The sequence below is a fragment of the Ictalurus punctatus genome, chromosome 20, assembly GCF_001660625.3.
Source record: "Ictalurus punctatus breed USDA103 chromosome 20, Coco_2.0, whole genome shotgun sequence".
In the NCBI taxonomy this organism is placed as follows: Eukaryota; Metazoa; Chordata; class Actinopteri; order Siluriformes; family Ictaluridae; genus Ictalurus; species Ictalurus punctatus.
The window spans coordinates 6,790,126-6,811,924 of record NC_030435.2 but is presented as its reverse complement, the minus strand read 5'-3'; the positions used below and the strand labels follow the sequence as shown (position 1 = coordinate 6,811,924).

Sequence of the window (21,799 nt, the reverse complement as noted above, 5' to 3'; positions counted from 1 at the left end):
TTGAATCAATGAATGCAAGCTGTCCAGTCCCTGAGGCAGCGAAGCAACCCCAAACCATAACATTTCCACCACTACCACTGTGCTACATAGTTGGTATGAGATGTTCTGAAAAACTGTCTTGGGTCTTTGCCAAACATGTCTGCTGTTACTGTGCCCATAAAAATCTATCTTTGATTCGTCTGTCCAGAGCACATTATAACAGGCCTGGTCTTTGCCTATATGCTCATTGGCAATTGGATGTATATGACTGTATATTATGGCTAGTAAAAATTGTCTTCAAAATATTTAAAGTATTATGTATATGATGAAACAGAATTATATCTAGTCAAAACTGTCTTCAAAAATATTTTTACTGTGAAATATGACTAGTAAAATGCATTGCAGATATGTGAAATTGACCTTATGACTAGTAGCAATTAAGTAATGCAAAACAGGTTTGCAATATGAAGCTGGTGGACACTCGATATAGTTGGAAGACCATGTGAATGATTCATCTGTCAATGGTGGTTTCTTATTCGAAAATCTGATGATTTTTCATTTTCTTTAAAGCAACTGAAGGACACACACAAAACATAGTTTTATACTTATGCATAACTAGGAGGCGAAGGCATTATGTTTTTTGGGTAGTCTATCTGTCCAAGTCCAAGATTCTTGTACTATATCTCAAGAACAAATGGTTGAATGTTTGCAAACATATGGAGTTATAATTGTAACCAGCAGATGAACGTATTCGATTTTACAAAACAAGGTCAGGGTCACAGCAAGGTCAAATGTCTGAAATATTTTTTTTTCAATAACTTTCTTCCTGTTATATGAAATATATTTTAAGGGCATTTTGAGTATACAAAATTGTAACAAAAAGGACTATACTTGTTGCTGGCAGATGCATCCACATCGATGCTGTTGGTGTTGAGTTCTACTTATTTTTAAAACGCTGCTTTTAGTATTCTTCCACTTTTAGTAAAATCAAAAGAAGTGTTAACAGTTAAGCATGTATAAACAACTACGAAGGGAATTTGTGAGATTTAAAGATGCTGAACTCATTGTCAGTTCACTTCAGGCATTTTTACTTGCATTGCATTTCCACACTGATTGACCAATTATAGTTTAGCTGGGATCCAACTGTAACAGACAATCACAAAAGGTCCATCAAACTCAGTCAACAACGCTGAGTTAACAAAACTTATCACCCCTCCATGTGTACCGCTACAAATGTTTCAGACATGATAATAAGCAAATAAACAGGAGTGAAAGACAAACATAGAGGCAGAGAAAGAAAGAAGAAAAGCAACAAAGTGATCATTGCATCAGATTGCATCAGTGTGTCATTGCATCAGGTGTCTGGTTAGAAAAATACCAAATAAAAACAGTGTACACTTTACGCATAATGACGATGTGCTAAAATGGGCGGTACAGTGATTTTTGGAATAAGGAACCCTGAAAAGCTGATTTCACACTTCCAAAGACAACAGACCAAACAGCGTAATGGTAAGAATGCTTTAAAAATACATACTTTGAGAAGGTTAATATGTACTAGATAATATGTATAAATATGCATTAATGAGTACCACTACTGCTAAAGATTATTATATTTTCATTACATTTTTTCCTTCAGAGTATCTAATATTTAGAAAGAAAATGCTAGCTGTGTTAAGTACAAGCAACTTCCTACTTAAAGAGATTAAAGTTTAATTTATGCTTAAAAATGTAAGACAGGTATGCATTATACATACATGATATGTTTATTGCCTAATGCATTAGTTTGATTTTATATAAATCTATTCTCATCATTGGCTAATTATGAATGTATTTTAATACTTACCCTTTTCATGTATTCTTCAAGGTTACTTTAAGGTTTCATTGGATAATTAAGGGTGCTTATCTTAAACAAATAGGGTTTTACTTAAAACATTTATTGTAGGCTTTGACAGAGAAACTTTAAGGGTTTACAAAGAGGGATAGAACTCTTAAGGTTTAAAAAAAAATTCTAGGAGTGTAGCCATAGGCAAATAATTTTTTATGTGTCAGCTTATTTCCAAATTATCTAAGTAACTAACCTCAGTTTTTCAACTATTTACGCATACGATCTTTATGAGCGTTGGAACAGGTATTATAATAGCACAAATGTGAAAAGTTTCAGTGAATACATTACTAAGAGATGTCCAGTCAAATAAGCTCCTCTTGCTTCCTTTAAGATTTTAGTGTATGCTGTGCAGCACAGTAATGTTTTTGTTACAACATGATTCATATTTCACATACAGGTTTCATGATGATATAATTGACAAAGAATAACTCACTGGCTGAAACAAAATATAGTCTCTTTGTTATTCGTGTATACGGCAGGGTCCTAAGGTCTGAAGCCAGTAGAGAAAATGCTTCTATTTTGAATTCTTTTCTAATTTATTACAACGATTTTAATCCCAAATTATATTATTGACAGCAACTTCACTGAAAAGTAGAATGTTTGAAATATTTACATGAATATCAGAGGTTCTTAGTATTTGGTATGTCCCCTTTTTGCTTTAATGACTGTGCACACAAGCTGGCACACAATCCACAAGTTTGTGCAGAACCTTATGATCCATGCTGGATAAAATCCATTGGACTGTCTTCTGATCACATGCTTCAATAGATGAGATTAGGCATGATGAAAATCTGACCTTTTGTCAAAGCAGTTAAAATGGTCAATTTCACAAATTTGCTTACATTAAAATAAAGACCTAGAAATAGTGCAGAATCTTAAACATTCAAGATATTGAACATTTTCTTTGTTTACATTTCAAAACTTTAAAACCTTCTGTTGATTTCAAATTTTAAATAATAATAAAAAAAGACCTCAGAAAAAATGGTCAGACATTTCGATCCCACTGTATATGTTTATGTAGGACATTTAGACAAGTGCATATTTTTTATCTTAATGCCTGTGAACTTAATAAGTTCACAGCAACTCTTTAAACACTATCAAATACAACATTAATTCTAAATTGTGCAGTTTTGCTAATAAATTAAAACAATTTATGAATCAAAAGAGGGTTGAAAGGTTAAAAAGAATCAAAGCCCCACACCTGAGAGTATCTAAATAATCTGCTTCATATGAACTCTAATTATTTTTTATTATTTTGAGACCATAATTTCAGTGCAGATCAAATTAAAACAAAGCATCTAAGGTAGGTCAAGAAATGTGGAATATGGACATGTGACACTACTGACTATGAAGTTTATGCTTCACTTGTGTGTATAGAGTATATGTGCGCATATATACAAAGTAGACTGGATGGGCATGCGTTTTTATGGTGCGTCGCAGATGGCATGGATTTAAATGCTGGTTAAAATTAAACCTAGTGTGCAACTGCATAAACCACTTCTAAATCTGCACTTTAATAGGGAAAAATCTTATCCCTTGGGTAATACATGTCCATTTTTGGACCAAAATTGATTTGAAAATCACATTGCGTAGATTCTGAACATAATACCTCCTTTTGCACCATTCCACACACATTCACACAGAGCATTTATTCATGCACAAAAAAATAGCAACAGAGCTCAAGAGTGAATGTTTGTAATGCACCCAACAAAAAAGCATCATGCTAGTGTTATCTAGCAAATTACACATGCAATAAAATGAAAATAGAGCCCTTTATGTACAGTAATTATATATACACTATTTTTTTTTTTTTTTTATGGCTGCAGGACAACTGTTCCAGTGTCATCGCTCCAATATTAGAGAGATATTACCTCTCGCCAATGTATGGTCTGGAATTTGCCATTGGCTTCATCGGAAACCTAGTGGTGGTCCTAGGCTATATCTTTTGCCTCCCTGCTTGGAAGTCCACAAACGTGTACCTGTTTAACCTGTCTGTGTCTGACCTAATCTTCCTGTGTACTTTACCTGAGCTGTCCTATAACTACGCTTACAACCAGAAGAAATTCAATACTTCACTATGTGTGGTTAATCGCTACATCCTCCATGTGAACTTGTACAATAGCATCCTTTTCATGATGTGGGTAAGTGTGGACCGATTCTTGTTGCTGTGTCACCCACAGCGAGAACACATCCTGTTGACACTCAAGGCCTCGTTGTGCATCACCATACTGAACTGGATCTGGGTAAATGCTCAAATTGCTCCCCTCATCGTCTTCATTATTCAGGACTTGGAGGACAATGGCTGGACAGTGTGTCGTGATTTTGCAAGCCTCGGCGTGGCCAGAGTTCTTCTGATTTACAGCATAGTGCTCACCATAACTGGATATGTGATGCCCCTGGTGGGTTTGTTTCTATCATCACAAAGGATGGTTTCTGTACTCATGAAAAGAGAGGAAATGCGTAGGACATCCTTCCAAAGGCCAGTAAGAATTGTGAGGGCTGCGGCAATCATGTTTCTGGTGCTCTACACACCCATCCATATAATGAGGATTGTGCGTATTGCATCTCGGCTTCCTGAATTAAATTTGTCACCGTGCATCGTAGACTACATCAATTCGGTTTTCGTAGTGACACGGCCAATTGCATATGCTCACAGTGCCATCAACCCAGTGTTTTACTTCCTCATGACAGACAGCTTTAAAGAAGCACTGCAAGACAAATGGAGGCAGCTTAAAAGGATGCTAATGGCTGCACTATAACCAAGTCTGACCTATCAAGCAAAGACAGCACTGATAAAAATTGACTTGCTTTTAAATCTGACTGTTGTGAATATTTATTTACAGATGGGTGACAAATTAAAGCAAAAGCCAATATAAAGTGTCTTAGTAGAACATTGCCAAAAACATTTTCAGAACACCTTGGTATAGATTTTACAAGTCTCTAGAACTGTACTGAAGCATTATTCTTCCAAAAGAGGTTTACTTAATTTGTTTTGATGATGGTAGCAAGCACTGTCTAACACTGGCAGTTGCATTGAGATCTGATTACTGTAAAGAACATAGCATATGATTTACATTTTAATACTCAATAAACCATTCAGTAAGTCCTTGTGACCTGTGAATGGGGTGCTGTCTTTCTGAAAGAGACCACTCCCAGCAGGATAGTGACGTTTGATCATAGAAAAAATTATCAGTCAGAAGAACTCTGTATTGAATGCAGTGATTCTTTTCTCTTAGACAGACAAATTCAAACTTACACTACAACAGAGGAGGGCAGTAAAAGTAGAGAACAGAAAGAAACATATCAGTAGGCCTACATTTGACATTTCACTGTCCAATTATAATTACTATTTAGGCTTTTAAAATATTTTTTTCTCTAGCCAAAAAAGCAATGTTAACTTAATACTGTCTTCATGATACATTGATAAATTTTATTTCACATTAAGGAATTGATAAGATTTCAAAAACTGATAAAGAATTTCTTTTAATTTGTCACCCCTCTGTATATATGTATATATTAAAGAAAGACAATGGTAGTAAAATTGCAATGTAGCACAAAGATTACAGAGAAATAGGATGTTTCAGAAAAGAGTTCTTTATCAGTGTGTGATATCTGTACATTTATTAGTGAAGTTTATGGAAGTTACATTGTTCCCTGTTTTCTGTCTTGTGATTATATTCACTATATATCATTATATTCTCTAACTTATATAAAGCAATTCCTATTACTTGGTAAATTTAAATGTTACAAATAGCCAAAATGAATATAGACATGTACTATAGAATTATTTGCAGACATCTGCCTGTAGGAGGAGCTATTGTCTCAGCAGTAAAGTAATATTATTCCACCAGAACATGTGCTGTTACTACCGAATAACTATGAATAAAAATATGAAGTTTCTTCAATATTATAGTGTGTTCAATAGTTATATATATATATATATATATATATATATATATATATATATATATATATATATATATATATATATATATAAAATTTTTAGTGGAATCCTGCACAAGAAAGTGGTAAAAATAAGAATAATATAATAATCACTACTAATTAATAAAAAACTGGAAGGACAAACATTAAAAAGTAAATTTCTAACACAATTTTGTGGGATTAAATAAAGTTTATATAAATTAAAATTTGCAATTAACCCTGCCAAAAAATGATAAAAGTTCAAGAATTGACCTTGTTGACTTTTGTGAAAGCTACATGGCATTTGAAATATTTTACCATTTTTTTCTGTCGTTGAGTTTGCATTTCTAACTACAATTTTTTCTCTATACACGAGGAATAAAATGGAAATGCTTGTTTTTCAATGACCTCTAAACCACTTCTTCCTTGCTGCCCTCTGTTCCCTGAGAAGGGAACTCCACGTTGCGCTTTGCATAACACTATGGGAGCGCCCCTCATGCGTGATTGGCATCTGAAGCTTGTGTAAAATCATGCCTATGCCATGATCAGGTGACATGGCAATTAAGCGTGTCGCGTGAGATATATATATATATATATTATATATATATATATATATATATATATATATATATATATATATATGGCACCTGTGAACCGTGCCATCAGCCTTATTATTTTCAGCGAGACTGCATGTTGGTTGTTTGTGTAAAGAAATAAAAGATGCTTCATTTCCTCTATATCTTTTCTCAAAATCTCTGAACTTTTCTATCCCCTTAAAAAAAAGAGAAGAAAGGAATGAGCAAGAGAGAAAAATATGAGTGAGAGAATTCAGGAAGTTTGTTACAGCTTGCTCCCGTTTCATCACGGGGAAGGAGTGCACACTTTCTGTGTGAAGTGTCTAGGGCTGGAGCATGCGATGGCAACCTCGAGAGGCTGCGCATTGTAACGCCTACATCAGGCAGCTCCGCTCGTGACTCGCTCTCTTCTCAGAAGCCGAAGCAAGTTGGGTTTCAGAGCCTCGCGGATCTGGCCCGGCCACTGCCGAGGGATCCCCGGTACAGGGGATCTCTTATGGATCCAGAAGAGAGGCCGGGGTCGAGCGCTGCTGTATCTCTTGCTCTGTCTTCCGGGTCCGGCTCTCCGCTGGATTTTGGAACTTGTGTCGCGACTTCTCCTTCTGCTGTGGAAAGCAAAAAGGAAAAAAAGAAGAAAAAAAAACACACAAAAATAATAATAATAATAATTCCTCTCTGACTCCAAGGAGCCAGAATGGTGTACTAAAAACTGAGAGCAGCATATAAAGAGCTGCTTGAAGTGATTACTAAGGCTGGATGAGCTTTTTTCTCCCCAGTGAAAGTGCATGACAAAATATCAGGCTTCTAGGGGAAAACCATGCATAAGTCGTATTTATAACCCCACGATGTTGGATTATTCGGCTATTGTGAGGAATTAACAGTATGGCTATTTTGCTATGCTGAAGGTGGAGGAGATGCTTGCGAGCTACTTCTCTCCATCGATGGCAGGTAATTTAGGGGGCCCGGCTTTGCCATCCAAGCCACCATGTAAGGCCACCGTGGCATTGGTGGGCAAGGCCTATGCAGTAGTAGTAGTCTTGCTTGTGGGTCACTGCAGGCAATGACAGTGTTGCAGGCCTACCAAGCAGACCTGCTGAGTGAGCTCGACATATGGCGGCATTCAGCCAGTTCCTTCCCTGTTGTGTCGAGTTCACCCAGGCATCCACGAGTGGAGCCTGGGCCAGCACTAGTGCGAGGGAGACACAGAAGGCAAGTATGGCAGCCCGCCAACCCCCGCAGACAGCCAGGGGAACTGTTCGGCCACAGTCGTGGCCTGTTACTAGGCCTGATCTGAGAATGGTCATAAAGACCAAGCAGACAAAGAAGAGCGGTCCTGAGGGGCCGTGGAGGGACATATCAGGGGACATGAAGTTTTTAGGGCAGTTAGCCCCCAGTGCTACTGTAGGGCCTGCCCTAGCCAAGGCTGTCTCAAGTTTTAAGTGTTCTCTGGTCAGCGAGCTGTCACAGGGCAACAAAAATCTGATGCTTTCCCTCCAATGTGGAATAGTTAACATCACTAAAAGACCGTCTGACAGCATGGAAACTACTGCCAAATGTGTTTCCATGGGTTTTGTCTACCGTGGAAAAGGGTTAATAGGTCCAGTTTAGAGCTCGACCCCCCTGGTTCAGAAGTGTGCTCACCACAGTAGTCAGCACAGACCAGAGCCCAACATTAGCGCAGGAGGTACAATCCCTCTTGGATGTACCCCGTTCCCTGAGGGAGGGAGGTTTTTACGGCCGTTATTTCCTGGTCTGCAAAAAATAGAGGTGTATGTGGCCAATTTTAGATCTGCGTCATGTGAACTGTACTCTTTGGACATACAGGTTCAAGATGCTGATGCCCAAACTTATCGTTCCATAGATTCAGTTTGAGGACTGGTTTGTTACGATAGATCTAAAAGGTGCATATTTCTACATAGGAATATTGCTATCTTTATCCCCTCGCACCTTCTCAAAGTGCATGGATGTCATTCTGGCTCCATTGTGACTCCAGGGCATCCGTGTACTACACTACCTGGACAACTGGTTAATTCTAGCACGATCCAGGGAACTGGCGGTTCCACATCGAGATGTTGTTCTCGCCCACATAAAGAGCTTGGGGCTCAGGTTGAACCTCAGAAAAGTATGCTTTCTCCAGTGCATTGGACAACTTTTCTAGGGGTTATAAGGATTCTACTACGATGAGGGTGTTTCTATCCCAAACATGAGTAGGATCAATCCTATCAACATTGAGCAAGATAAAGCTAGATCTTGGCATCCCCTCCAGTCTCTATGGGAGACTATTGGAGTTTATGGGCAGCCAACGTCATACCATTGGGCCTATTGCACAGGAGACTGTTCAGTGGTGGCTGAGAAGTTGGGGGTTTCATCCAAGGACAAAACCTCTGAGGGTAATCAGTATCATGCGGCGACATGTCCCCTGTTTTTAGCCTTGGGTCAAACTCTAGGGGTGTCTCCTTAGTGCAAGACGGTAATGACAGAGACCTCCCTCATGGCTGGAACGCGGTCTTAACAGCTGTCCCGCTCACGGTCTCTGGAGCGGCCCTCATCTGGAGAGGCATATAAATTGCCTAGAAATGTGGGCCATATTTCTAGCACTGAAATTCCTTCTTCCTCATTTGAGAGGTCACCATGTGTTTACAGACAACACAGTGGTGGTCTCATATTTACCACCAGGGAGGATTATGTCTGCACCCCCTGTTAAGGCAGGCACAACTAATTCTTCTCTGGCCAGAGGGAATGCTTTGTCAGTGAGTGCAATGTACATTCTGGGCAACTGGAATATGGGGGAACACATCCTGGTGAGGTAGGGGCTGAGGCCTAGGGATTGGTGGGAGAAGCTTCTGACTCTAATGGTAGCTATTCTGCTCGCCCTGACATCTCTCAAGCGAGTGGTAGATCTACAAGCTCTCTCAGTTGCCCCTTCCTGCCTTGCCTTTACCCATGGATTAGCCAAGGCCTTCCTGTATCCTAGGCCGGATTATATTTCTAAAGTGCCTACATCTGCTGCCCAGCCTGTGGTGTTGCAGGCTTTCTGCGCTCATCTGTTCCTCACACAGGAACAAGAGAGAATGCACCGGCTATGTCCAGTAAGGGCTCTCTGTACTTACGTCCATCGCTCCGGCCAGTGGCATAATTCAGAGCAGCTGCTTGTCTGCTTGGTGGTGACAGTAGAAGTGATGCCGTGTCAAAGCAGTGCATTTCTAATTGGATAGGGGAAGCAGTCTCTATCGCTTATGAGGCGTGCGGTATCGCTATGCCTCTGGGCATAAGGGCTCATTCTACAAGGGGGGTCGCCTCATTGAAGGCTTTGTCCAATGGGGTATCCTTACAGGATGTGTGTGCTGCTGCATGGTGGTCTATGCCACACACATTCATTCGATATTACAGCCTGGATATTCATTTCACCCCTGGCTCGAGTGTCTTGCAGGGACCCTCGGGCTTGGGTCTTTTTGAACAGGCCATACCCTCGGTATGATGGAGTGGGTCTTCTCGTTCCCATACTGTTATGCTAAACCCAATGTGGAGTTCCCTTTGAAAGGGAACGTCTGCGTCCCTGTTCCCTGAGAAGGGAACAAAGCGTTGCGTAGCTTTGTCATACCGGGGTAGGCCTGTGAATTGCATCTTCACTTCAGATAATAGAGGCTGATGGCGCGGTTCACAGGTGCCATATATATATCACATGACACGCTTAATTGCCACATCACCTAATCATGGCAGGCCTATGAATAGGCACGATTTTACACAAGCTTCAGATGCCGGTTGCGTGCGAGGTGTGCTCCCATAGTGGTAAGCTTAACGGAACGTTTTGTTCCCTTCTCAGGGATATACGTGATGGAATTGGCATTAAAACAACTCATTCCAGTGCAGACACCATTTGTATTTCTTGGTGTGTGCAAGCAGAAGCATCAGTCATGGTGCTTGAACAGACAGAGTACCAAAGCAGTGCATTCAGTTCCTCAGAGGGTCTGTCAAGAAGAAGACCACAGTAATAATCTGTTACATTTTCACTGACCATGCACACAGTAAACAGGGACATCCACTATCTTAATGGGTTGGAATGGTTTAAACTGTGGTGCCCCAGAAAGCAGTATGTGGTTTATCCCAAATGTGTGGATATCTTCCACCATAGTTTGACACAATATGTATCAGGTCTAAAAGCTGCCTTCTAGAGAAACACGCTACCTACCACCTACAGTGAAGACAATCCTGAGAATCAACGTCACATCACCATGCACTAGAATGATCAACCATACTGTCGGTATTGGCTCCATATGCAAATATTGAATATAAAAAGTGAATTTTGGTTTGGTTGTGACTGATAAACACTGCATGCTGAGGGTGAACACCAAAAAAACTTTATATGTATAACCTTTATGTGGATGCAAAAGTGTGACATAATGCTGTTGTGAGTTGAAACAGACTGTATATGCTCCATCAAAGTAGAAAGGTAAGCTGATATATGTGGGCTGGGATACATGAAATTATATGACACCACTAAATTTGAGACTGTTCTCAGCATTCATGATTCCCAGGGGATTAGAAAAACTTGTGCCTATGGGCAGGAACCTACAGTACACACGGAATACCTCCCCACCGTGCCACTCATGAAACAATGCAGCCTTGCTCATTCTCAATATGCAGCAATGCCAGCAAAAAAAGGGTCTTCATTGGAACATTTTGGTCTAGAGTTTGTTATTCTTATAGGTTTAATTTTTTTTTCTTCATTTACTTCTCTAGCTCCAGTTGAAAACCATTAGGACCTAATTGAGTGCTCATTGGTAAACATTCAGACCCACACACCAGTAATATTTGTCTTTATTCTGTAACTTTGCATTTATTGGTTTCTGTTCCATGAAGTAGCTGATCATTATATATATATATATATATATATATATATATATATATATATATATATATATGTATTAGGGTTGTCATGATACCATAAACATACCTTATGATACTATACAAGCTGAAGTATCACAATACCAGTCAATATTGTGTTAATTCATAATTCAAATCTACAAAATGAATCAAATTTAATAATAATAATTCCTTAGATTTAAATAGTGCTTTTCTAGGCACTCAAAATTTATAGAAATACATAAATATAAATGAAAACAGACAAACCATATTTTCCTCTCAATACTTTTTTTTAATGAGAATGAATAACTGGCTATATATAGCCACTGTTGGAAAGGGGTCAAATATGCAGAATATGCTGGAAAAGCAAAGAATGTGCAGGACCTGGAGGATTTTTATGAAGAACAGTGGGCAGTTTAACTGCTCAGGACAAATAAGGGACTCATGACCAACTATCACAAAAAACAGTCATGGATCATCCCGGTAACAACACACAATATTAAGAATCAAAAGGTATGTAAAATTTTTAATGGGGTAATTTTATATAAATTCAGCTATTATCTTGTCTTGTGGATAATATGTTATGTGAAATAGCTTATTCAGGACAGTTCTAAATAGCAAAAAAAAACAAAAAAAAAAACAACATGGGATTTTTATGATCCCTCTTATTTTGTTAACAGTATTAAGATTTAGTAGATATTGCAAGAGGTATGCAAACTTTTGGGCACACAGCTGTATATATGTATATTAATTTATTTATTTCAGCTTAGTGGTTAGTACGTTTGCCTGGCACCTCCGGGGTTTTCTGCATAAAACCTATTTTCTATATAAAACGTCGGGGTTACGCATGTAACCCTGTTCCCTGAGAAGGGAACCTGCATTTAGCATAACAGTATGGGCGCGCCCTTGCGCGCGTGACCAGTATCTGACGCTTGTGTAAAATAATGCTTCTACTTATAGGCCTGCTATGATCAGGTGACGTGGCAATTAAGCGCGTCGCATGATATATATATATATATATATATATATATATGGCACCTGTGAACCATGCCGCCAGCCTCTCTTATCTGAAGCGAAGATGCAATTCACAGGCCTGCCCTGGTATGACAAAGCTATGCAACGTCCCGTTCCCGTCTCAGGGAACAGGGTTACAGGTGGGTTACCTGTACCGACGTTCCTTTCAAAGGGAACTTCGACGTTCCATTTAGTATAACAGTATGGGAACGGGAATACCCACTCCGTCATAAAGAGGGTATGGCCTGTTCAAAAAGACCCAAGCCCGAGGGTCACTGAAGACACTCGAGCCCGGGGTGGAATGAATATCCAGGCTGTAATAGCAAATGAATGTGTGTGGTGTAGACCATCCCGCAACAGCACACACATCCTGCAAGGATACCCCGTTGGACAAAGCCTTCGAGGAGGCGACCGCCCTAGTGGAATGAGCTCTTATGCCCAGAGGTGTGGCGAGACTGCGCGCCTCGTAAGCCGTAGAGATTGCTTCCACTATCCAATTAGAGATGCGCTGCTTTGACATAGCATCACCTTTACAGTGCCGCAAAAGTAGACCAGCAGCTGCTCCGACTTACGCCACTGGCCGGAGTGGTGGACGTAAGTACAGAGAGCCCTTACTGGACACAGCAAGTGCATCCTCTCTTGTTCCGGTGTGAGGAACGGAGGAGGGCAGAAAGCCTGCAACACCACAGGGTGGGCAGCCGATGTAGGCACTTTAGGGATATAATCCGGCCTAGGATACAGGAAGGCCTTGGCTAATCCAGGGGAAAAGTCAAGGCAAGAAGGGGCAACAGAGAGAGCTTGTAGATCTACCACTCGCTTGAGCTATTGCGCAGTTCACTTGGTCTAGCTGACGTTCCTCACACCACAAGACAAAAAGCCACCACTTGAGCGCATACAATTTCCTTGTGGATGGTGCTCTAGCGTTTAACATGGTGTCTACAACCTCAGTTGGAGGCCAGAATCTATGAGCTGGTGCCCCTCAGGGGCCAGACCTACAGTTTCGATAGTTCTGGCCGAGGGTGATAAATCAGCCCTCCAGCTTGAGACAGTAGATCCCTGCGGATGGGAATCTCCCAAGGAATGCCATCGAGCAGGGAAATTTTCTCCGAGAACCATATTCGAGCTGGCCAATATGGTGCTACTAGCAGCAGACATAGACGGTCTTGGCAAACTCTCGCTAGAACTTGTGGGAGCAGAGCGATCGGCGGGAAAGCATATAGACGTGACCTCAGCCATGTGTGCACCATGGCGTCCAGCCCCAATGGTGCAGGAGGAGTGAGGGCGAACCACAGCGGCCAGTGTGTTGTCTCCTCGGAGGCGAACACATCCACTTCCACTTGTCCGAACCTCCGCTATATGGACTCCACTACTTGTTGATGGAGCCTCCAACCCACGGTTCTCAGCCCCTGCCTCGACAGGATGTCTGCCCCTACATTCCGGCTGCCCGGAATGTAGAATGCACTCACTGACAAGAACTTTCCCTCTGCCCAGAGAAGGATTAGTTGCGCCTGCCTGAACAGGGGGCGTGAACGTAATTCTCCCTGGTGGTTGATATATGAGACCATCGCTGTGTTGTCTGACACAACTAGCACATGGTGACCTCTCAACTGAGGAAGAAAGAATTTCAGTGTTATTAATACGGCCCGCATCTCTAGGTGATTTATATTCCACTCCAGATGAGGGCCGCTCCAAAGACCATGAGCTGGGCAGCCATTTAAGACTGCACCCCAGCCCGTGACATCCGTCATTACCGTCTTGCAGTAAGGAGACGCCCCTAGAGTGTGACCCGAGACTAGAAACTGCGGGCACCTCCAAATACTCAGGGCATGTAGGCATCGCCGCGTGACACTGATTACTCTCAGGAGGTTTCATCCTTGGATGAAACCCCCGACTTTTCAGCCACCACTGAAACTGTCTCATGTGCAATAGGCCCAATGGTATGACGTTGGCTGCTGCTGCCATAAGGCCCAACAGTCCCTCGTAGAGACTGGAGGGGATGCCCAGACCTAGATTTATCTTGCTCAAAGTTGATAGGATCGATCCTACGTGTGTTGGGGATAGAAACGCCCTCATCGTAGTAGAATCCCATATAACCCCTAGAAAAGTTGTCGTCTGCACTGGAGAAAGCATACTTCTCTTGAGGTTCAACCTGAGCCCCAAGCTCCTCATGTGGGCGAGAACAACATCTCAATGTTGAACTGCCTGTTCCCTGGATCATGCTAGAATTAACCAGTCGTCCAGGTCGTTTACTACACGGGTGCCCTGGAGTCGCAAGGGATCCAGAGAAGCATCCATGCACTTTGTGAAGGTGCGAGGGGATAAAGCTAGTCCAAAGGGAAGAACCTGAAATTGGTTTGTGTTTTCTCCAAACGCAAACCTCAGGAACTTCCTATGACTGGGCGATATTCCTATGTGGAAATATGCATCTTTCAGATCTATCGTCACAAACCGGTCCTCGGACTGAATCTGTGGCACAATAAGTTTGAGCGTCAGCATCTTGAACCTGTATGTCCGAAGAGTATGGTTCAGATGACGCAGATCTAAAATTGGCCGCATACTCCCATCTTTTTTGTGGACCAGGAAATAACGGCTGTAAAAACCTCCCTCCCTTAGGGAATGGGGTACATGTTCTATGGCCCCTTTGTCCAAAAGGGAACTTACTTCCTGTGCTAACATTGGACTCCTCCTGCGCTAATGTTGGGCTCTGGTCTGTGCTGACAATTGTGGTGAGCACACCTCTGAACTGGGTGGGTCGAGCTCTGAACTGGACCCGGTAACCCTTTTCTATGGCAGACAGAACCCATGGAGACACATTTGGCAGTAGTTTCCATGCTGCCAAATGGTCTTTTAGTGATGTTAGTGTTTCCACATTTCGTTGGAGGGAAAGCATCAGATTTCCGTCGCCCTGTGACAGCTCGCTGACCAGAGAAGACTAAAAACGTGGAATGGCCTTGGCAAGGGCAGGCCCTACAGTAGCACAGGGGGCTAACTGCCCTAGTAACCTCATGTCCCCTGATACGTCCCTCTGTGGCCAATCAGGACCATTCCTTCCTTGCCTGCTTTGCTTTTATGATCATTCTTAGATCAGGTGGCCTCTTAGCAGGCTGTGGCCGCCCGGTCCCCCTGGCTTTCTGCGGGGGGAGGTGGGCTGCCACACTCGTCTTCTGTGTCTCCCTCGCACTAGCGCTGGCTCGGGCTCCACTCATGGAAGCCCGTACGAACTCGACACGATGGGGAAGGAACTGGCTGAAGACTGCCGTTTGCTGTTTTGCCTCACGAAACCTGTCGGTGATGCCATTAACCACGCCGCCAAACAGGCCGGAAGGTTTAACAGGGGCGTTCAGCAAGGAGACCTTATCTTTGTCCCCCATCCCTGTTAGGTTGAGTCATAGGTGCCTCTCTGCCACAACCAGGCTACCCATTGAACAGCCGATATGACGGGCCGTTTGTTTGGTCACCTGGAGAGATAAATCTGTGGTGCGGCGCAGCTCTGCCACTGCCTCAGGCCCAATTCCCTCCCCAGTATCGAGCTCACTCAGCAGGTCTGCTTGGTAGGCCTGCAACACTGCCACTGTATGCAGGGACCCACAAGCAAGACCCGCTGCCGCATAGGTTTTGCCCACCAATGCCAAGGTAACGCCAAGGCTGAGTAATCAGACGTCGCAGGGTTATAAACACGGCCAGTGTATGGTTTTTTCCAGAAGCGTGCTGTCTCATCATGTACTTCTGGAAAAAAGGGGAGTTTTCTGCAGTGTGAGGGAGCTTTATATTTATTTTCACTGGAGAGGAAACGCTCATCCAGCCTGCTACGAGCCACTTCCTCTTCCCCTGGCCAGTCTATATTCAACTTTTCAACCGCCCTAGCGATCACCTCAAGCAGCTCTTTATATGCTTGAGAGCTGTTGTTGGTTTTTGGTGCAATGGCACCCTCTACCGACTCCTCGGAGTCAGCGAGGGTGTTTTGGCTTTCCATAGGGGAAGGAGGAGTCATGATGCGAGCTCTAAAGTCAGGCGGAGAGCCGGACCCGGAAGACAGAGCAAGAGATAGAGCAGCGCTCGTCTCCGACTCCTCTTCCAAATACATACGAGAACCCCATGACTTTAGCCGGCTGGCTGCCTCGGCAGTGGCCGGCCCAGATCCACGAGGCTCTCAAACCCAACTCCCTTCGGACAAGAGGAGAGCGAGTCGAGAGCGTAGTTGCCTAATCGTGAAATGTTCACAATGCTGACAGTCAGACCCCTCGAGGGCTGCTGTAGCATGCTCTACGCCCAAACACTTCACACACAAAGCCTGTCCGTCTCCTCCCGTGATGAAACGGGAGCACACTTTCTGAAATCTTTCTCGCTCATTACTTCCCTGTCTTTTCTTTTCTTTTTTTCTAAAAAAGGGATAGAAAAGTTTAGAGATTTTGAGAAAATATAGAGTAGGAATGAAGCGTTATTTGTCACACAAACAACAGACATGCAGTCTCGCTGAAGATAATAAGGCTGGCGGCGTGGTTCACAAGTGCCATATATATATCGTGCGACGCGCTTAATTGCCACGTCACCTGATCATGGCAGGCCTATAAGTAGAGGCATGATTTTACACAAGCTTCAGATACCGGTCATGCGCGCAAGGGCACTCCCATAGTGTTATGCTAAATGCAACGTTGATGTTCCCTTTGACAGGGAACCTTACCCTCACATGTTTATGTTGTTTAAGTTGTTTAAGTTTCATAGAAATCACAAGAAACCACAATTTTCTTGAAAATGTACGCAGGTAAATCAGCCTCTTCTCCCACGTTATCGCTTACAAATATCCTTAAATGATCAATGCAAATTACGTCATGCATATTTTATTTCATTGTTGTCCCATTCGTTGTTGAGTGAGGTGGTGTTGAAAATGGCAGAGAAAAAAACAAACAAAAAAAGAAGTATTTTTTTGGAATGTGATGTGAAAGTGGTTGGAGTTGGACAAAAAGGTCCAATTAATGCTTCTGAAATCTATATCTAAAAGGGGCCAGCAGGTAAAATACCAGTGACATTAAAAGAGCTTTTTAAAACCTGCACCCTCACCAGTCCTTACTGAATAAGATTGGACACACCTGCTCTAAGACCATCTGCAGTGACAAGGGACTGCATAGTTCTTCTACAAATAAAATGGTATGGTATGATAATGTGGACTCCACACAATGTTCAAGGCACTGTTTACTGCATAGATAGATTGACCATGGCTTGTTGTCCTTAACCACATCGATTTTTCCACCAAAGGTATCAGTTGATTAAAGAATGTAATACAGTGGTCTCCAAAAGTATTGGAACTTATTCATTTGTTTGTGCTATACACCAAAGACATTTGGGTTTGAGATCAACAGATGGATATGAGACGAGAGTTTAGGATTTCTGCTTCTATTTCCTGGTGTTTACATCTAGACATGTTAAACAACATAAAACATAGAACATTTTGTATCAGACCACCCAATGTTTAGGTGAGCAAACGTGTAGGAAAAAGTAAAATTAAAGTAAATAACACTAAATATTTGGTCGCATATCCCTTGCTTGCAATAACTGCATCAAGCCTGCAACTCACTGACATCATCAAATTGATGGTTTATTTTGTGATTCTTTTCCAGGCTTTTTTACCACAGCCTCTTTCAACTGTTTGTTTTGGGGGCTTCTCCCTCCAATCTCCTCTTCAGGAGGTGAAATGTTGCTCAATTGGGTCAAGGTCTGGTGATAGACTTGGCCAGTCTCCTTTGTTGTGTAGGCAGTGTGTTTTGGCTCACTGTCTTGCTGCATGATAAAGTTCCTCCTGATTAATTTGAATGCATTTCTTTGTAAACTGGCAGATAAAATTTTCCTGAAAACTTCTGAATACATTCTGCTGTTACGATCATGAGTTACTTCATCAATAAACATTAGTGAGCCTGTTCCAGAAGCAGCTGTGCAAGCCCAAGCTTCTATACAATATTTCTGCTCTCTAAGCCTTCTTCAAACGGTGGATTGTGATACCTTGACCCCTGCCCTTGGAGGTTGTTGGTGATGACACTGACTGTTGTTTTTGGGTTTTTCTTCACAGCTCTCACAATGTTTCTGCCATCAGATGATGATGTTGTATATAAGATGACCGAAAAGCCTGCATGATATCACCTAATGTGCTTAATTTTTGTACTTACAGTGAAAGGGATGACATTGAAACAGAGAATTTATAGTAGCTGTCCAAAAATGATAGAAGCATGCTATCTTTACCACATAATGCATAATAAAAAACGTGTCTTGCAAGAAAATGTGAAGAAAATATGGCGTGGACAGGAAGTTGTTGAGGAAGAGACTGAAGGAGTAGAGGCATCACAGGGAAAGAAGACATGCAATATCCACAGGTAGTCTGTAACAAAAGTTGCAAATTGTTATTTGCTGAAAGTTAACCAAAATTAATAGAAATGGAAAATGAGAGTCTGTATTGCAGGATTATAGTGACCAAATAGACTGATTTTCCTTCTTCCCCTTGATTATACTGTGAAGTTGTCACACCAGTGCAAGAATCCACCAGAAACGCCACTTCCCAGAACTCACCGCTGCCTATAAACATGGCCACCATAAACTACAATGCTCACCACAACACTCCACAGTTCATAGTCACCTGAGTTCTAATCATACACACCTGTTCAAATCACACTCACACTATTTATAAAATGACTTTGGACACTCAACTAGTTGCGAAGTAACCCACAGTGTGCCTTGACCTGATTTACCAAGCCTTGCATTTGTGTCTTGCCATTTTGATTTTTTAAATTAATTATTTTTGGATTTTGTATTTGCCTACATTGTATTGTTTGCTCATAGTCTATCTTTCTGGCTGTTCTGGTTCATGGTTTTGCTTCACATTTTCAAGTTGTTTGCTAATGTCTTTTTAATAAAAATTTTAAAAAACTAACCTGCATTTGCATCCGTCTGCCTCGCAGATGTTCATAAAACCTTTGGGAAAAAAAGGTAGAAGATGAGAAAAAGAGGTTCATTCTTTTCAAGAACTGAACTTATTTTTAAAATCTATATGAAAGACACTATAATTTTTTAAAATGAAATCAGCTAAATGAATGAAATAAAAATCACAACAAAATCCATTCTAAAAGTCATTTAAAACAATCTTAAAATGACAAAATTAATAGTGTGGGCTTGTTTGGAACACCAATGGAGTTAAATGGAGGACTGTGTACCAATGTCAAACTTTTCACATATACAGTATTTTTATATTTAACATTTTAAAATTTGTGTCACTCATTTTTCATGTTCACTGTAGATATCCACTAAAAATCTAACAAATATATAGAAAAATATCTGAAAGCAGATTTTGTGGGCTTAATGGGTAAACTTGCCAAATAAACAAAATAAATATGTAGCAAACAGTTGATTGCCATTAAAATAAGCAATACATTGTAACCTAGACTATGATATATAAATTGATAAATCACAAATAATTGAAAAATAAATGTTTTTATATGAACAAAAATTCCAAAGCATGTACTGTATAAAAGCAGTTAAAGAAATGTTTATAAACAGAACATTACAAATGACATCTGCTGTGAACAAATTCTCAATGACATTAGCCATTGGACATAGCCTCCCCTGTCCCACCAAGACTCACTGGCTCCTGGAGAGAAAGAAGACACCAGTTAACCCAAAGTTACACAAACAATAAACAAGAAGACACAGAAAGACAAATATTACAGAGACTGTGGTATGGTAGCTATAACACCCAGGCTCACGAACACCACCAAATAGAAATAGAGGCAGTGGATAGCACCCAAGCAGAACCAGAATTATGGTAAACAGTACAAATTAAAAATTATGGCCACTATAGCATGGAGACAGTAAGGCTTAACATACACCCTCTCAGTAGTAAAGTGGTTATGTGGAACAACAAACCTGAATCAGGTTTGAGGCTAGGAAACACTAATTTTGCCACTCTCAGACTACCCACTCTCTTACTATATGTGGTTACAAAACAAACCAGACATACATCCAAAACTAAAGTAAAACAAAATACATAAAACCATGAAGCAGAACAGTACATAAAGCAAACGGAGAACATGACTGTTAAACAAAAAACAGGTAAACAAAACAATTACTGAAGCAAAACAACCCACTAAGCAAAACAGTTATTGAAGCAATAAAGCAAAACAGCAGCGGCGTCACATGTAGCGTCTTCGGCTAGGGGTTTGTCTTAGAGAAGACTTAGCTCAACTTCCCACTCTCACCTTAACACAAAGACCACAGTATCAACCTAAATCTACTAAGTCCCAATGTGAAAAAGGGAGAGGGGAACTTACCATTAGATTGAACAAACACCAGAAGCGAAGTTGTATGATTACTCACAGGTACCGCGGCTCGACACACACGCGACACCAGCGCCGCTCTAAGACTATAAAAACAACAAATTAGCCTTTAGGTATTCACCTCATTACGCCGTGACAAAGCATGAAAGTACCTGAATGGAAGGGGGAACCGGGAATGCCAGGGGAGCGAGGGACTCGGAATCACCAAGACACCTATCTGCTTACCAAAATAAGGGTCCGTAAATAATCGGGTAGCTCTCAACCTATTGGTCTGCCGAAGCCATATCCCAAGCAGAACCAATAGGACAGCCAAATCACTTACCCTGCCACAATACGTACAGAAAGAAATGACGTGTGCAGCTATTGGACAATAATTAATACTAGTGTGGTTGATAAAAGTGAAGGGCCCTTAACTGCCCCAAAGTTGAATACTTTCCAGTAACCACACATCCCAATGTTTTTTTTTTTTTTTTTTTTTTTTTTTTTTTTTTAATATTACTTATACCACAGTAATTTGCCACGGATTATTTTTTAGCTATTAAATAATGGAACACCATGACAGCAGATGTATATGAATGGGTGGATTAATACCTGCCGGTATGTTGCCTTGCAGTTAACACTATATTATAGCCATGCAATTATAGAAAGGTTATCAACACTTCCTCACAAATAATAGTGGAGAATCCAAAGGTGCTGTGGAGCAATGTTATTATAGTTTAAATTTTGATTTTGTTTTTTATCTTTTGAAAATCATTACTTTTAGTTTGTATTTAGTTTTAGTATTGTTTTAGTTTTTATATCATGGTAATCATACTCAAAGAAATCCTATTAACCTATTAAAATTTGGGGGTGGGTGGTGGGGGTTACATTGAAGTGTAAATGGGTATGCTTCACACTATTTATTTTTAAATAAATAAATAAATAAATAAATAAATTGGGGGAAATTCAGCTTTGTTATATCTGCAGTGTAATTACATAATTTCCCTCTGCTTGTTAATCTTCTTCTTTCTTTCTTTCTTTTTTTTTTTTTTTTTAAAATCTATCTACGCATCCATCCATCCATCCAACTAATCTATCAATGTACTGTCCACAAGCATTTATGATTAAATGATTGTTTCATTAAAACAATCTCAACAGGGCATAATAACAGTCCAAATGAATGTACACTGTAAATGATTAAAACTTATACATATTGTTTATTGTGAGACTTTTACATTGTAGTGCACAGTGTGAACTTGACATCCAGG

General features: G+C 40.9%; 2 protein-coding genes across 3 annotated transcripts; one reads left to right on the top strand and one right to left on the bottom strand.

The window, feature by feature from the left end:
* Nucleotides 1–3,666: 3,666 nt before the first annotated feature.
* On the top strand, nucleotides 3,667–5,731 carry LOC108280358 (succinate receptor 1; the record flags this gene model as incomplete). Its single annotated transcript, XM_047162788.2, has 1 exon — nucleotides 3,667–5,731. A coding segment is annotated over one exon (957 nt), but the record flags the coding sequence as incomplete, so codon positions are not given.
* Nucleotides 5,732–12,238: 6,507 nt separating this feature from the next.
* Nucleotides 12,239–20,945, bottom strand: LOC108280255 (uncharacterized). Of its 2 annotated transcripts, none has more exons than XM_053673785.1 (5): nucleotides 20,705–20,945; nucleotides 20,547–20,638; nucleotides 19,785–19,867; nucleotides 19,155–19,194; nucleotides 12,239–18,798 (listed from the first exon to the last, which is right to left on the bottom strand). In XM_053673785.1, the coding sequence occupies exon 5, from the start codon at nucleotides 14,404–14,406 to the stop codon at nucleotides 13,174–13,176; it is 1,233 nt and encodes a 410-aa protein (XP_053529760.1). In that variant the 5' UTR covers nucleotides 14,407–18,798; nucleotides 19,155–19,194; nucleotides 19,785–19,867; nucleotides 20,547–20,638; nucleotides 20,705–20,945; the 3' UTR covers nucleotides 12,239–13,173. The 2 variants fall into 2 exon arrangements, with proteins under 2 accessions (XP_053529760.1, XP_053529759.1); XM_053673784.1 differs by having other exon boundaries at nucleotides 12,239–18,604.
* Nucleotides 20,946–21,799: the final 854 nt, after the last annotated feature.